Source organism: Capra hircus, chromosome 10, assembly GCF_001704415.2.
Source record: "Capra hircus breed San Clemente chromosome 10, ASM170441v1, whole genome shotgun sequence".
Classification (NCBI taxonomy): domain Eukaryota; kingdom Metazoa; phylum Chordata; class Mammalia; order Artiodactyla; family Bovidae; genus Capra; species Capra hircus.
In genome coordinates this window covers 27,856,238-27,873,494 of record NC_030817.1, presented here as the reverse complement: position 1 = coordinate 27,873,494, position 17,257 = coordinate 27,856,238, and the positions used below count along the sequence as shown (strand labels likewise).

Sequence of the window (17,257 nt, the reverse complement as noted above, 5' to 3'; positions counted from 1 at the left end):
CAAGCAGTGATTACTTTCTCAACAGAAAATAGGCAGTTGGTATCTCCATCAACCTTCTGAAAAACGTCTTTCTTAGTTATTGAGTTATAAGGTTACAGGTGGTGCTTCTCAAGCAGCCAGCACAGACTGACTAGAATCCTAGCACAATTGAAAGCACAGACCTGTTTTTTATCTCCTTCCTCCCCTTGTCCATCACACACACACACACACACACACACACACATGCGCACTATCTCTGGATAAGTCTGAGGCTGATGACACTTATTAGGTTCTAAGAACACTTACTAGGTTTGTTTTCCTCTGTTTTCCTTGGTGCTGTCACAGGAAAATAATTATATTGGAAAAAAATTATATTAAGAACACAAATGGCTGCAACAGCCACATTTGGCTGATATTTTGTACACATGTGTCTAATAAGATTTGGAATTGTGGGAAGTTACTGTAACACTTCATGGCACTTAACAGTTTTCAATCATCTTCTTGGGTTGCTTCAAAGGAAGCATTCCATAAAATTACCAAGGACCCAAGGACTAAGAAGGAAATTAAAAGGCATCTCCTTGGAACACTCTGGCTACAGAAGATGGATTTTTTCAGAGGCATAAAAAGAAAACCAAACTCAAAAGATATCAGAAATTGGTTTATTCAGGTTTGAAAGGAGATATAACAGAAACTCAAGAAGGGAAAGGATCCACTTTTTGCCCAGATCATCTTGAAATCAAGACAGGAACTGAAGAGAAGGAGACAGGAGAAAGAAATGTTGATATAGCAATATAATTGGCTATACATGAAGTAGGGAAGAAGGAGGCCAACAGCGAACTAAATGACATTTTGAAAACTCAACTGAATCTATGTGAAAATGTCTAGAGGTGGTAGTTTCAGAAGGTAGTTGGTAAAACACAAAATCTACAGTGGGAGAAATGGTTGTTGGTGATTCTACTGCCTCGCCTCTCAGAACTCATTATCAGGCCACATGAGAAACTTCAGGCTGGGACACCCCATGGACAGAAGAGCCTGGCAGGCGACAGTCCACGAGGTCGCAAAAGAGTCGGACAGGACTTAACAACAAAACGACAACAGCAACAATCCGCTGAAGTAGCTGCTGCACTACCACGGGCAGACAATGCAGGCGAGCTCACCAGGCTTTCACAAAGGAATCACGGCTGCAATTCAAAGTGTGCTTTCCTCTGGCATGTGTGTTCATCAGAGATCCAAATGGGGTGCAATCAAGGACTGGAGATTTTCATTACGATCATCAGGGACATCTTCAACTTCATTCACCATACAACACAATTTGATTGGGCACAGCATTAAGAACTGTTTAGAAGTTGAGTATATAGAGATCAAAAAAAAAAAAAAAAAAGGCAGACAAAGGCCATACTGTCATGGAGCTTACATTCTGAAGAAAAGGAAAACAGAGTAAAAATGGTTTCAGGCCTTGTAGGTACAATAAAGAAAAGATTAAAGGGAAGAGAACAAGAGTGATTGGCATTGCAGTGGGTAGCATTGAGAAGAATTTCTGGAGAGATGGTTTGATTGGAGACCTGCCTGAATTGAGGCATAAGCCAGGGGAAGGGTTTATAAGCAGTGGGGGAAGCAGTACAAGGAACCTGAGACAGTACTGTTTTCTGATGTGTACAGCAATATGGTTTGCATGGATTGAGTAGGATAAGCAAGAGTGGGACTGGTAAAAAGTGAGGTGAGTGAGGCAGGTGAGGGCCAGACCATTAAAGCGTTGATTGCAGGGGTGGGAGATCAGGATTTTATTTGACATGCAATGTAAAACACTGGAAGACTCTGAACACAGGAACTATATGTTCTTACTTTCTGAGCAGAGATTATGAGTCAAGGGTAAAAATAGAAGCAACATATAGGAGATTATTAGTTTATCTTGGATGGTAAGCTACAGAAGTGGGGAGAAATAATCAAATATACTTTAATGGTAAAGTCAACAAGAGTTGTTATGAATAGATGTAATACATGAGAAAAATACGAATCTAAGATAATTCCCAGGTGGGGTCTGAGAAACAAAATGAATAATGGTGTCCTTCAGGTCTACATAGATTTTATTCTTCTGTTATTGTCTTGTTGAAAAATTAAACTACGCTAATATGCCTACTCTGAAAAATAGTTTGACAAGTTCTTTTATAAAAATAGAACACTGTTTGTCCAAGAAATTTCTTTTCTGGATATTTATCCCAGAGAACTGAAAAGTTATGTCCAAACAAACAACTATAAACAAACAAGGTATGCTATTCTCCACAACTGTTTCAGAACTAAACTTTGAAAATGTTCTTTTCACAAAAGTCCTTTTGCAATGAATTTAGTGAATTTACTTATTATAATAATCAAAAACTGGAAATTATCAAAATGTCCTTCAGTGGATGAATGATTAAGCAGCAGTATACCCAAACCATGAAATACTATTCAGGAATAAGAAGGAACAAACTATTAATACACTCAACCACTTAGATTTCAAGAGACTGAGTGGAAAAGACCAATTTCAGAAAACCACATTTTGCATGATTCCACTTATGTAACATTTTCAAAATCACAAAATTATACAGATAAAGAACAGTTCAGTAGTTGCCAGGGTTAGGGAGGCTTGGGGAAGGGGTGAGTGTGACATGAAGGAGATCTTTGAGGTAACAGAATAATTCTGTGTTGATTTCAGCAGTGGTTATAGGAATCCACAAATGTGATAATACAACACAGAGCTATCCACACACTGTATCACAGCCAATGTTGATGTTGTACTAGAGCCCTATAAGATATAACTATTGTAGGAAACTAAGGGAAGAGCACAAAGTCCTCACTATTCTTTTTTTTTTTTTTTTTTGAGTTAAATTTCTTTACAATGTTGTGCTGTTTCTGTTATACAACCAGAACCAGCTATATGTATACACACATCCCCTCCCTCTTGAGCCTCCTTCCCACCTCCCTACCCCTACATCCCATTTCTCTAGGTTATCACAGAGCACCAAACTGAGATCCCTGGTCTATACAGCAGGTTCCCACTATCTGCCTTTTTAACACACAACAATGTACAAATGTCATTCCTACTCTCCCAATTTGTCTTATCCTCCCCTTCCACTAGACTATCTTTGCAAATTTCAGTAGTCTATAATTACTTCAAAATGATTTTTTTTTACTTAACCATGCTCAACTATAAGGCAAAATGCATTATATAAATATTAAAAAGTAGTATAATAATAAATACTATATCTGACAAAATGTTGTCTCTGAATTTATAAAGCACCTCTTCTGCCAATACATCTTATCACTTTCAGTATGTAGGCAGCAGTTTAATTAAGAGATCATCAAGATCTTGTTGTGAGAACACTTTCCTCCTAAAAGCCTGTGGAGCAAACATCACTTGGAATTGACACTCTACCTCTCGCAATTTTAAGCAGCAAAGAGAATCTGTGTGTTCTTGTTTCTGTACCCAATTAAAAGAGTATGGAAAACTAAACACTGTTAACATCAGTGTCCAGTAACTTGCAGACATTCTGAACTCTGCAAAATACCTTGTTTAGACCCAATATACTGACCTTCCACAAGTCAAATGACATTCCTAGACTCTAACATTTTTCCCATTAATGTCAAAATATAAAATTGCATAACATGGAATCTCAAAAAGGATGGCTTAGACCAAAAACAATTAACATGACCCAGAGGCTACATAGCAACACTAATCATAACTTCAGTCCTAAGGTTATTCCAGGTCTCAGAGCTAGGCTTGGATAAATCATCCAAGTTAATGTGACACATGGTGTATATGGTGGTGAAGTCTCCCTAAAAATCTCCTTTTTCAACAGCTTCTTTTGTATACATTTCCTTAATGTTCTGATCTCCTGTATTGTCCAATCTCAGTCTGATGGTGGTGATAGAATACCTGGTCCTTCACTCCTGTAGAGAAGCATCCTACTCCCAAGAACATCATCAAGTCGTTGGTACTCAGGTCTGCATGCCTCATCCTAGACACATTCATCATTGCTGAATGCTCTGACAATTACTAATCCCTTCATTCTCTCAACCTGGCATATATTCCACCTAGAATTCTGTAATGGAGACTAGATTTATAAACACTTTTACTAGTCTAAATTGTAAAAGCCTACATAAGACTATTAACTAAAACATTTTATAAACAAGCTATCTCACATCACATCCTGTCTATTTTTCATAATTTAGTGCATTGCCAACAAAACCTATGGAATATGCCAGACACTGTCTTTCTTGATGTTGCTCTTTCTTTGGAAATAGCTCTGCTGGGAACAATGCTATAAACAGAATTAAATCAAAGAAATACCATTCTGATTTTTTTATCACTCCATTCATACTGTTTTTCATGTGCTAATACATTCTAAAGAGTAAAATATATCAGTTTGCATTTCTATTTTCTAAGGCTGAATAAAAATTAAAGCAAGGTAAATGAAATGGACTGAACATCCCTCTGAAGACAAAGTAGTTTCATTTTACTCCTATCCAAGATTGGAGCTGAAGAGCTGCCAACAATAATACTTTAAAAAAAAAAACAGAAAAGATACTTACAGCCAACCATCATCATGGCCACTGAAAACATCTTCTCCACGTCTGTGGTAGGAGCTATGTTTCCAAATCCTATGGTTGTAAGGCTTGTCATGGTAAAGTAGAGAGAGGACACATACAGGGAATCCTTGCTGGGTCCTCCTTCCCATATCCCTGCACTGGTATTGTATCGATACGGAGTCCCAATGCTCAAGGCCAGCTGGTAGAGCCAACTGTCTATCTGGATGGTATTCGTGACTTCATCGATGACCTCGTAGTCCCCAATGCTGTACCATATGCAGGCCAGCCAGTGAGCAACTAGTCCGAACACACAAACCAGGAGCACAAGGACGGCTGCTCCATACTCCAGGTAATGGTCCAATTTCCTGGCAACACGGCCCAGTCTCAAGAGACGCACCACTTTTAAAGAACTGAAGAGACTGCTGATTCCCTGAATAAAAGAAAAGAAATGATACAACATTTTCAGAAAAGCAAAGGCTGGTGAAAACAAACAATGGCTCACCTTAATGAACTCAAGCACTGTTTATATACTAAGAACATACACATACATAATACAGCTCTGACTTTAAGCCAACAAAAATGTTTAAAAGATAAAGAAAGTTTTTATGTGCAGATTCCTTCCCACAAGGAAATAAGATATTTGTGAATAATTGGACTTACAAAAAAGTTTCATTAGGTAAGACCCAGTTTATTCTCATAAGGGGAGTATAAATAGCACAGAGAAAAACCAAAGAAGAAAATAGCTCAGATGCAACACAGAGTATAGAAATCGGGTGATAAATTCAGACCTTTCATTTCTTCTTCTTGTAAAATGTTTCCTCTACTCTAAAGATTTTATTTTATCTCTTACTTTATAAACATTATGAACAGCAAAACTTCTGAAAAAAGGAATCCTAGTTTTACTGTCAAGCAAACTGGAAATATTTTTGCGTATATTATATTAGGAGAATGAGCAAATGTCACTGCTGCTTCTACCACCTCCTGCCAGTTATGAAAATCACTAAATTTGTAGAGCTGTGAAAAAGTGAAGACTTGAACCTAGAATGGGATACCTATGAAATCCTATCATCCTCTAGCAATAGTCATAGAAAAGAATACTATAAGGGAATAGCAGCAAGAAGATTCATATTTTGTTGAGAAGCTCAAAATACCAAATAGGGCATTATCCAAATGGAAACACAGCATAGACTTTATTCAACACACCATAGACTTTATTCAGTCCATGAAGTTCCCAAGTTACTTTTTTTGCAAAGCATGCAATAAGCCACTCAGACAGGTTAATGTCATTCCTGATGCAGAAGAGAAAGACAAAGCAGTGACCCAGGACTCTCTCATCTGATCATCACCTCAAGTCTCACAGAGTCCATGACTTCCCTACTGCTAATTCTGTCTCCCAGAGGGGAGACAAGGAATCTAACGTAATCTGAAAGTGAAGTCAAAGTGTCAGCTGCTCAGTTATGTCCAACTCTTTGTGACTTCATGGACTGTAACCCACCAGGCTCCTCTGTCCATGGAATTCTCCAGGTAAGAACACTGGAATGGATAGCCATTCCCTTTTCCAGAGGATCTTCCCAACCCAGGGATCAAACCCAGGTCTCCTGAATTGGGTAGATTCTTTCCCTAATCTGAGCTTAATTCTGACCAACACAGAAGAACTATCTGGCAAAGTAGAACAGATGCAATATTAATGAGACTCTAACTATAGCATTGTACAGTTATAGTGAAAAAGGTTAAGAATGCATTTTATCATACTCTATATGATGGTATATGTTTGAAATTTTAAAAAAGAAAAATGTGAAATAGAGAGAGTGAAAACAAAGAGAAGTAGAAACAGGAGACCTAGAGGAAGCAAAAGAGGAACAGGAGCATCCTGTCTCAGTTTTCAGTCTCAAGCTCAATATCCTTAGGCCTGGCTCTATTTAGATTCCTACTCTCAAAGGCTGTGGCATATACATGGCCTTAAGTCAATTATTATTTCACTTGAACACTTGGGGGAGGGGAGATATTGAACTTCGAACACTTCAAAAGGGTAGCATTAATAAAATTCAGATGATGAGTGGCATCATTCAGTGACATGAGATGTTGAGAGGTAAGAAGATTCAAGAGAGTCTGGAAGCTCTCAAATCAAAGGAACTATGTAATTATGAACAAGAAGACCAAAATAAGTATTTATCAAGCATTTCTATATGTCAGGCTATGAGTTGGGCCCTGGGGACATTAAGACAAATATGCCTTGCTTCTGCTCTAAAGAAACCTGTAGCCAAAATGCATGAACTCAAACAGGGTTAATTTTAAAAATAAATACAGTGCTGTAGATGTTTTCTTCCACTTGGCTCCAATTTTTTAAAGAACCGTGGTACTTCTATTTAAATACTACAGAGAAAATTTATTTCTACTATAATATTTTTCTAAAAACAAAGGAAAAAGACACGGAGTCTTTATCCCCAAATCAAACTAAAAAATAGCCATAACCTTCAGCTAGACTGTAAAGAATCAGGACCTACTAGAATTAAGGCCAAATGATGGAAGAACATACTCTCTTGACCTCTGATGTGGGCAGATCTCTATAAGAGAAGGTGATCCACCCTGAGGACCACCTGCTCTAGACGCCAAACAATCAAAAAGCACCATTTTCTGTAGCCATGTTCAATATCATTTCAATATTACAAAATATTTGGTAAGAATTGTAAAGGGTTCTATGATACCACTTCCTCCTAGATCTTAGTCAGCTCCTCAGCTGACATCTCTTGCAAAATCATTTTCTGGGGCTAGCCTTATCCCTGCTTCTATTATGCATTAGGATTCTCAATACAATTACCCTCAATCTCTCCTGGCTGATTTACTGCCTATCCATGTTTCAAATGACTTCAATACATGAAGGATTCACAGGTTTACTTCTTAGCACAAAATTCTTTCCCTCAATTCCTGATACAGAAGCCAAATGCCTGTTGCACATTTCCATTTAGGTATTCCATAGGTGTTCAACAGGTAAACTTCCCAAAGGGAATCTCATTTCTCCTGAATCAGTTCTTCTTCTGCTTCTCTTGTGAACAACATCACTATGAAGCCCACCCCCTTTCCTGCCACACCCAGACAGTTATCAAGTTTTGAGGATCTCAGCATTCAAACTGCTCAAAATAAATCTCAATAAATCTCTCAAAAAATGTCCCTTCTTTCCTATTCCCAAGGTCATGTCTTGGTCATGGATTCATAGATTCCTCCCTGTGTGACAGGAATAGGCTCTCCATCAGCCACCCCACCTCCATTCTCACCCCCTTTACTTATCTGATCACCCTGGATAGGCTAGCCTGGTATCATTTTATATTATATATATATATATATATATATATATATATATAAAATCATGTCCCTCTCTGACCTAAAATCTTTGGTGGCTCATTACATAAAGGATTAAGTGTTTACGCCTTACTTCTTACTCTGACATGAAAAATTCTTCAGGACCTTGCATCTGTCTATCGGGTCAGCATCTCCCCAGCAATTCCTCCCCAAGCTATCTAGGCTCACACCGTGCTCAGCTATGTAAAGCTCCCAGAGTGCCCATGCTGCTTCATGCCACATTATAAGTTGTTCCCTCTCCTTAAAGCACCCTTCCCTCCCACTCTCTTGATAGTCAGGGCCTTACTTAGAGTTTATGACAAAGACTCTCTCCTCCATATGCATTTCTCTGACATCTTCCTCCCCAACCTATCATCTACATTGGTCATACTCACTGTGAAAGTTAGCTATTTTTCCTTTGTGTTATTATATACTCTTTGCTCATCTCTATTACAATAATCATCACAATAGTACTTTATTACAAGTCTCTGTGTGCACAACATGCCAGGAAATGCTAAATCACTTGAAGAACATACCTAGTATCAATCACAAAGCTTGTTGTTGATATTATTCAGCTGCTCAGTCATGTCCAACTATTTGCAACCCCATGGACTGTAGCACACCAGGCTTCCCTGTCCTTCACCATCTTCCAGAGCTTGCTCAAACTCATGACCATTGAGTCATTGATGCCATCCAACCATCTCAACCTCTGTTGTCCCCTTTTCTTTCCTGCCCTCAATCTTTCCCAGCATCAGGGTCTTTTCCAATGAGTCAGCTCTTCACATCAGGTGGCCAAAGTACAGGAACTTCAGCTTCAGCATCAGTCCTTCCAATGAATATTCAGGACTGATTTCCTTTATGATTGACTGGTTTGATCTCCTTGCAGTCCAAGGAATTCTCAAGAGTCTTCTCTAACACCACAGTTCAAAAGCGTCAGTTCTTAGGTACTCAGCCTTCATTATGGTCCAACTCTTACATCTGTACAGGACTACAGGAAAAACCATAGCTTTGACTGTATGGACCTTTGTCAGCAAAGTAATGTCTCTGCTTTTTAATACACTGTCTAGGTTTGCCATAGCTTTTCTTTCAAGGAGCAAGCAAGCATCTTTTAATTTCATGGCTGCAGTCACCGTCTACAGTGATTTTGGAGCCCAAGCAAACAAAGTCGTTTACTGTTTCCATTGTTTCCCCATCTATATTTCATGAAGTGATGGGACCAGATGCCATGATCTTCTTTTTTCGAATGTTGAGTTTTAAGTCAGCTTTTTCACTCTCCTCTTTCACTTTCATCAAGAGGCTCTTTAGTTTCTCTTCACTTTCTGCCCTAAGAGTGGCATCATCTGCATATCTGAGGTTACTTATATTTCTCCTGGCAATCTTGATCCCAGCTTATGATTCAGTCAGCCTGGCATTTCACATGATGTACTCTGCATATAAGTAAAATAGGCAGGAAGACAATCTACAGCCTTGAAGCATTCCTTTCCCAATTTTGAACCAGTCTGTTGTTCCATGTCCAGCTCTAAGTTTTGCTTTTAGACCTGCATACAGGTTTCTCAGGAGGCAGGTAAGGTGGTCAGTTTATGCAGTTTATTCCCATCTCTTTAAGAATATTCCACAGTTTGCTATGATCCACACAGTCAAACCCTTTAGCATAGTCAATGAGGCAGAAGTAGATGTTTTTCTGGAATCTCTTGCTTTTTCTATGATCCAATGGATTTTGGCAATTTGATTTCTGGTTCCTCTGCCTTTTTTCAATTAAACCCAGCTTGCCAGCTTGTACATCTGGAAGTTGTTGGTTCATGTACTGTTGAAGCCTAGCTTGGAGGATTTTGAGCATGACCTTGCTAGCATGTGAAACGAGTGCAATTGTGCATTCGTTTCCACACTCTTGCATGGCCTTTCTTTGGTTTTGGAATGAAAGCTCACCTTTTCCAGTCCTGTGGCCACTGCTGAGTTTTCCAAATTTGTTGGCATATTGTATTGCAAAGCTTGGCACACAGTAATATGTTAAGCAATCAATATATTCAGTAATGTATGAAAAGCTTTTTACAACACAAGTATTTGTGAGTGTGATGAATTGAATGTGAATTGAATGGGGCAGGGAGGCGGCATAGTTAACAATCCTATATGATAGGTATCACTACTAAAACATAGCCTAGAAAAATTAAGTACAGTAATTTGGCTAAGTTTATGTAACTGGTAAGAGGAGGAGCCAGATTCAATTATAGATAGTCTCATCCACACTCCTTGTTCCTAACCACTTCACTATCTGACCTCATTCTAAACATCACTGTATGTAGAGCATAATATATTATTTAACTAATCACATTAGTACCCACAGTATTGGCTAAAACACAAGCATTCTCTAGAAGACTGAATCAAGAAGAGTAAATAGCTTGCTTTCCTCTTATTCCCACCCAGGCACAGCAGTGACCCCCTTAGGAGTCTGTGAAGGCCCTAGAACCCTGGAGAATCTATAGTTCTCTAACACAGACCAACTCATTTCATCCTCACAATATCAGGACTCCTATATCCATTGTTCATAGGAGGACATTGAAGCTCAGACAGGTTAAACAACCTGTCAAAAGTCATACAGCTAGCAAGGAATGGAAGCATAACTCAGACCTAGTCTTCAGATTCTACATGCATTTCCCATGATAGCCAATGGCAGCACAGTCTTCCTGTCCTCAATCACAATAATCATTGCAATAATAATCTTCCTAGAAGAATATCAAGTGTATCCTCCAGGAGATCATCATAGACATTAAACATAGTCTCGTCTACTGGCCTTCAAGGTCTACAAGTCCATCTCTAAACAGCTGGGTCATTTCCAACCATGACTTTGCTGAACAATAATGTTCCAGTCAAACCAAACTTTTTGCTCTCAAAAACAACCCCAAACTTTCAGCTTTTAATTTGTCCACAGTATCCCTTTCATCTACTTATGAAACCAGAAACTGTTATTCAAAATAAGTAATACAGATATAAGGAAGTTTGCTTTATTTGGAAAGGTTTTTTTTCCAACTGTATCATTCTCCATTGTTTTGCATCCAAAAAAATTTACTGCAATCACTATAATCAAAATTCAAAGTTAAATGACTTTCTTTTAAAACTTGATAAAATACTTAAAACTTGAAACATTCCAAGTGTTCATCTCTGGTAGAAATGATTGTAAAAGTCATTGCATATTTACTTGATGAAATACTATCCAGAAATAAACAAGAACAAACTGGAAGTATATGAAATAACAAGAATAAATCTAAAAAGTGTCATATTGAACAAAAGAGTATATACTGCATGATCCCATTTATAAAAGTTTATAAACAAATGGAACTACTCTTAGGGATGAGAAGTCATTAGAAGTCAAAATGGCTTTCTTTGTTTGGGGAGGGATTGTGACTATGTAAGGCCTGAATAGGCTCTGGCAATATTCTGTTTCCTAATATGGCATTACTAGGAATTACTAGGTGTGTTTGCTTTGTGAAAATCCCTCGAACTCTACTTACGATTGTAAGATTGATGGAATTTTTAAAGTATAGTATATTTAAATATCAGGAAAAAAGTGTTAAGAAAAATCCATTAGTTACTGTTATATCATTAGGGTTAACATTTCACCACAGTACATAATCTGGATTAATGATTTCCTCTGCATCATATGATTTGGAGAGAGGAGAAGAGGAGTCATACTCAACTCAATCCAAAATAAGATTTCACTTATTTTATAACTCACCCTCATAACTTTAGATTGGGTCTCAAATTATACTTAATTCACTGTTAGGAATTTTAATTTAACCCATGTGGAAATACTGGATACTTTGATTGTCCAAAATAAAATTACTTCCTTCTGTACTACCACCTATTTATAACAAGCTCTTGATTCTATACTTTCAACCAGTTTTGTCTGCTCATTCATTTTCTGCTTAATTTCACTGCATACTTTCCAATTTTTTCTGTGCCCTCATCGGTACTCCAGTGGCATTCTGCCTCTATCCCAACCTCTGAGCTCTTAGCTCACAAATCCCTGGGGTTCCACTGGTGGAAGAGAATATCAAACACATCAAATGCATAATAGAACACAGCAGGGCTAATGGAGAACTTTCAGTCATCAGCCTTCTCTTCTAGCCAATTTCCCTACTTGACAAGCTCCTTAAGCCATGAGAGCACAGAAAACAATATCCTGGAGATATCTCAGTGTTATTTACTCTTCAAGGTATTTTTGTGGATTCCCACGTTAAAAGTACATGGGGTGTCATTAGCATAAAAATAATGTCTTGCAATGATAAATCCATTTAAAATATAACTCAATTCTCTCATCCAAGCCGAGGATAATAGATAACTCAGCTAGTATTCTTTCCTACCTTCTTTCCCCATTGTTTCATAAACAGAAAAGGAGTAATCAAATAACTTATCCAAGGACATACAACAATTAAGCGGGGCTGCGAGAATAGGAATACAGCCTTATAATATTCAGTTGCTTGGTTTTCCACCTACATCTAACATTCTCTCATATGGGATGTGTAGTAGATTGTTTGAAAAAAGCAGCTTCAGTCATTTCCTTCCCTGTATCTATACCCTTTAGCCACATGGCTTTGCAACTTCTCCAAACAAAAGATAGACTCTATTTCCACATCTTGACTTGAGTCTAGACTGGCTTTATAATCTACTTTGGCCAACAGAATGTAGTGTAAGTGACATTTGTGCCAGTTCCAAGCCTAGACCTCAAGAAGCATAACCTCTAATCATGGTCTTAGAACCTATGGCCACTCTAAGTTGTCATATGAAGAATGGCAACTAGTTTTGAGGAGGATGAGAGGTCATAAGAACAGTCCTCTGAGTTATCCATGAGCCATCCCAGATCAGCTAGCCACCAGCCATCTCAGCAATCTACCATGGATGCATGGGTGAACGTAGTTGAAATGAGCCAAACCTAGGCAAAGCCAGCAGAATTACTCAGAACACAGACAAATAAGTTAAATAAATGGTGATAGAATCATCCATAAAGTTTTGGAGTAGTTTGTCATGCAGGGAAAAAAAGCTAACTGACACAAATGTGAGGAAAGCATATGTATTTATGAGCACATTATTTCATACTTGTATGAAACAAAATGGGGGCAAAATAAATACATACTTGGCATCTGGTCCCATCACTTCATGGCAAATAGATGGGGAAACAGTGGAAACAGTGACAGACTTTATTTTGGGGGTCTTCAAAATCACTGCAGATGGTGACTGCAGCCATGAAATCAAAACACACTTGCTCCTTGGAATAAAAGTTACGACTAACCTAGACAGCATATTAAAAAGCAGAGACATTACTTTGCCAACAAAGGTCCATCTAGTCAAGGCTATGGTTTTTCCAGGAGTCATGTATGGATGTGAGAGTTGGACTATAAAGAAAGTTGAGTGCTGAAGAATTGATGCTTTTGAACTGTGGTGTTGGAGAAGACTCTTGAGAGTCCCTTGGACTGCAAGGAGATACAACCAGTCCATCCTAAAGGAAATCAGTCCTGAATATTCTTTGGAAGGACATGCTGAAGCCAAAACTCCAGTACTTTGGCCACCTGATGCGAAGAACTGATTCACTGGGAAAGATCCTGATGCTGGGAAAGACTGAAGGTGGGAGGAGAAGGGGACAACAGAGGTTGAGATGGTTGGATGGCATCACCGACTCAATGGACATGAGTTTCATTAAACTCCAGGAGTTGGTTATAGACAGGGAGGCCTAGCGTGCTGCAGTCCATGGGGTCACAAAGAGTCGGACACGACTGAGTGACTGAACTGAACTGATAAAGAAGTCTCATTTTAACAAGACAGTCTCCCAAATAGATAAGATATGAATGTATAAAATAAACTTTAATATACAATTGGTAGATAAGAAATGGCAACCCACTCCAGTGTTCTTGCCTGGAGAATCCCAGGGATGGAGGAGCCTGGTAGGCTGCCGTCTATGGGGTCGCACAGAGTCGGACATGACTGAAGCGACTTAGCAGCAGCAGCAGCAGCAGTTTACCTTTTGTGTTGAGAAATATGTCACTGTCTTGCCTTGTAAGAATTTATCATGATAAATTCAACAGAAAAATAATAGAATTCTATATCACCAAAACTACCATTTAATGGGAAAATCTGTAATCACTTTTTAAAATCCAGATGCATATCAGGATTATCTTGGAATTTTTTTTGAAAAATTCAAAGCTCAGTTATTACTTTTTTTCTCCAAAGTTCCAGATATGTTTCTAATAAGCAGACATGTTTAAAAACAACTGGACTATATGATGATCTTCTACCTTTACCTAGCTTGTTTCACTTTTTCTATTTCATATTCAATGCTCCCATTTCATTTAGTTTATATTTTCCAATTGCTCCATCTATATTTTTATGTTCTTTTGCAAGGCTTTATCAAGCATAGTAGAAAAGCTTTTGTATACATATATATAAATAGTATGTATACTATATATAGTTTAGAAAACTTATGAATTTTTGCCTCACTAAAATACTTATGACATTTTGATTCTACTTATTTGACTTAGCATGAACAGAATGTTAGATTTCTAATTTAAACAATAGAAATGTAAGAAGCAACAAAGCTTTACTGTATAGCACATGGGCTTATAGTCAATATTTTATAATAACCTATAATGGAAAATAATCTGAAAAATAACATATGTGTATATGTATAACTGAATCTCCTTGCTGTGCACCTGAAATTTGTAAATCAACTTTACTTCAATAAAATGTATATATTAAGAAAAAAATGATATAGGGCAGAAATCACTGCTTATGAGTAGAGGAACACAAGGCATCTTCTTCCACAGGATCTGACTTCAGAGCAGTCTTTATTGCAGTCCTCAGAGTCATGTTCCTTGTGAACTTCCCACCAGGGGACAAATCAGAAGTGAGCAAATAAGACTCAACTGGCTGGTACTGAATCCATCCTACTCTGAAAATCTTAATAACTGAAATTGTCTAGCCCCATACTTAGCTTGGACACAGAGAATTGAAATCATAATTAACCATCTATATTGACATGACTTGGTACTATTCGTGTCTTCCTTAGCATGATCGTATTCTTCAGGACTTCTGCCAGGCAAATAGTTTTATTATGCACTATAGGAACTACCCAAAGACCCATTAACTCTTCAGTAGAAAGCATCAACAGTTTAAGCCCTAAGATTCTTTGAACTTTTTGCCTCAAAATCATCCCTTACTGTTTCCACCAATCCTGGACTATGATTAATTCTTAAACTTTACCCAATTTTAACAAAGCCTACCCTCCTAAACCTTTCCTGATTTGAAAAGTGAAGTGAAGTGAAGTGAAGTCACTCAGTCGTGTCCAACTCTTTGCGACCCCGTGGACTGTAGCCTGCCAGGCTCCTCTGTCCATGGGATTCTCCAGGCAAGAATACTGGAGTGGGTTACCATTTCCTTCTCCAGGGGATCTTCCCGACCCAGGGATCGAACCCGGGTCTCCCACATTGCAGGCAGACGCTTTAACCTCTGAGCCACCAGGGAAGCCCAAGATCCACTTTAAATCAAACTTCCAGTTCCCAATAAATTCTCTCATTTTCTCAGAAGACACTATCAAATGTCTGAGATGCTACCAAATCTTTGCAAGATAGTGTTCTCCCATCAAATGGTAAGCAATAAACACAGCTCAGCTTTGTCTTATCAATGAATTGAGTTTGTAGCTCTAGCTTTTGATTCTTCATGCCCTACCTAACTTAATACCTATAATGACAATACAGGTATAACTTTCAGAGTTCCATAAGAGATAGGCTCAGAATTGTATCAGTCAGGGAACCCTTAAGCTATGGTGTCCTTGTCAAGTTATTTATAGCTCATTAAAAGTTCTTCGCAGTTCAGATGAAATTTACCCATTTTATATATATATATACATACTTTATATATATATATATATATACTACTTTAAATCTAAGTAATATTGCCTAGAAACACAGATAGCATATTTCCTTCATCAGTTCCCAGAGGAAGAATGGAAGACAGCTGACCAAAGGTAAAGCTGTCATGCAGGAGAAATGGTTTTTAACCCTTTATCCACAATGTATATTAAACAAATTTCTTAAGGATAAAAAATTTCCGTATAAAGGCAACCATGTTTCCTGTGAGTTAGCATGTGTTATGTGAAAGCAGAGATAAAGTCACAGTATAAAATAAAAGAATAAAAAGACTAAATGGAGTAGGAAAGGAAGTTTAGAACTTCCTTCAAAGAAGAATGAGGAAATGATGAATTCTCAGCATAGTGATAATTATTATACAAATAGTAAAGAGCAATTTCTAAGCAAGTATCCATGGTTAATTAAGGCAAAATTTTTAAGAGTTATAGTATACATATTGTAATATATTTCACCCTTCTTTGCCTTTATATCAGAGTCATTTCCTAATGCTTAACAACAGGAAGCATTTACCAAGAATGAAGATCGGTACACATAAAAATTTCTATTTATGTAAGCAACAAAAATCTAATAAAGGAATCTCACTGCTGTCCTCTTTGCTTATAACTTTCTATCCTCCCAAAGCTAATTTACTCAGTTAAACAGATTGTTTTGTCTCTGTAGAAAATTAATGCAAAAGAATATATTCCTGGAACATCACCAGTTTTTTCAAATAAAAGAAGGATATCTGTCTTTAAACCTTCTTATTACCCAAACTTGATAACATTCTATGCCACCAATCCCACTTGGAAAAGAATTTAGAAGTCCAACCTACTGCCACTCTGCTCCAATTTGAAATCTGTGGCTGATTCTCATCCATTTCCCAAATCCTTTCCCCATCTCCTCTTTCACACTGACTTCTCTTTTATTCACACTTTTAAATAGTTTGTGCAAAAGTGTTACTCTCAAGCTAGAAGGTAGGTACATTTGAGTTCAGTGACTAAGCCTTGTACATCTTTGTATTGTTTGTCCACAATGCTTTGTACTCGTAGTGAGAGATCCCAGCTTGGGGATCTAAACCCTTTGGTAACCCCTAAACATGTATTGAAAGTTGGTAGGGTAGGACATCTGACTGGAAGATTATTTATATGAAAATTCATGAAAAGAAACTTATGAATGGAGAGTTGAGCAGAGTAGCCAAAGAATAATGCTAGATTTTCTGAGTGGAGGATTTGGGGTCACAGATAAGGTTGTGTCACAAAGATTGCCCTTGTCCCTGTCTTTTTCATTACTAACAAGAAATGGTTTATGTCTCATTCACTTCAATAGAAATATATATAGTGTGACAACTATATTCCAGGAACTTCAAATCCAAGATATTAGGAAGATAAAATCTTTGCACTGAAGAAGTATAATGTCTATTTTTGATTCCACCAGAAATGAGCACGGGGCCTAACCCTCGGTTTTCTAAAGATCTTTGTTGTATT

The 17,257-nt window shown here is 37.7% G+C and overlaps 1 protein-coding gene across 1 annotated transcript in view; it reads right to left on the bottom strand.

Moving 5' to 3' along the window:
- KCNH5 (potassium voltage-gated channel subfamily H member 5) overlaps positions 1–17,257 on the bottom strand; it is a 302,879-nt gene that overhangs the window by 204,412 nt on the left and 81,210 nt on the right. Inside the window, exon 7 of the mRNA XM_018053761.1 lies at positions 4,549–4,975. Within this exon, the coding sequence (XP_017909250.1) occupies positions 4,549–4,975 (427 nt within the window). The remainder of the gene's footprint in view (positions 1–4,548; positions 4,976–17,257) is intronic.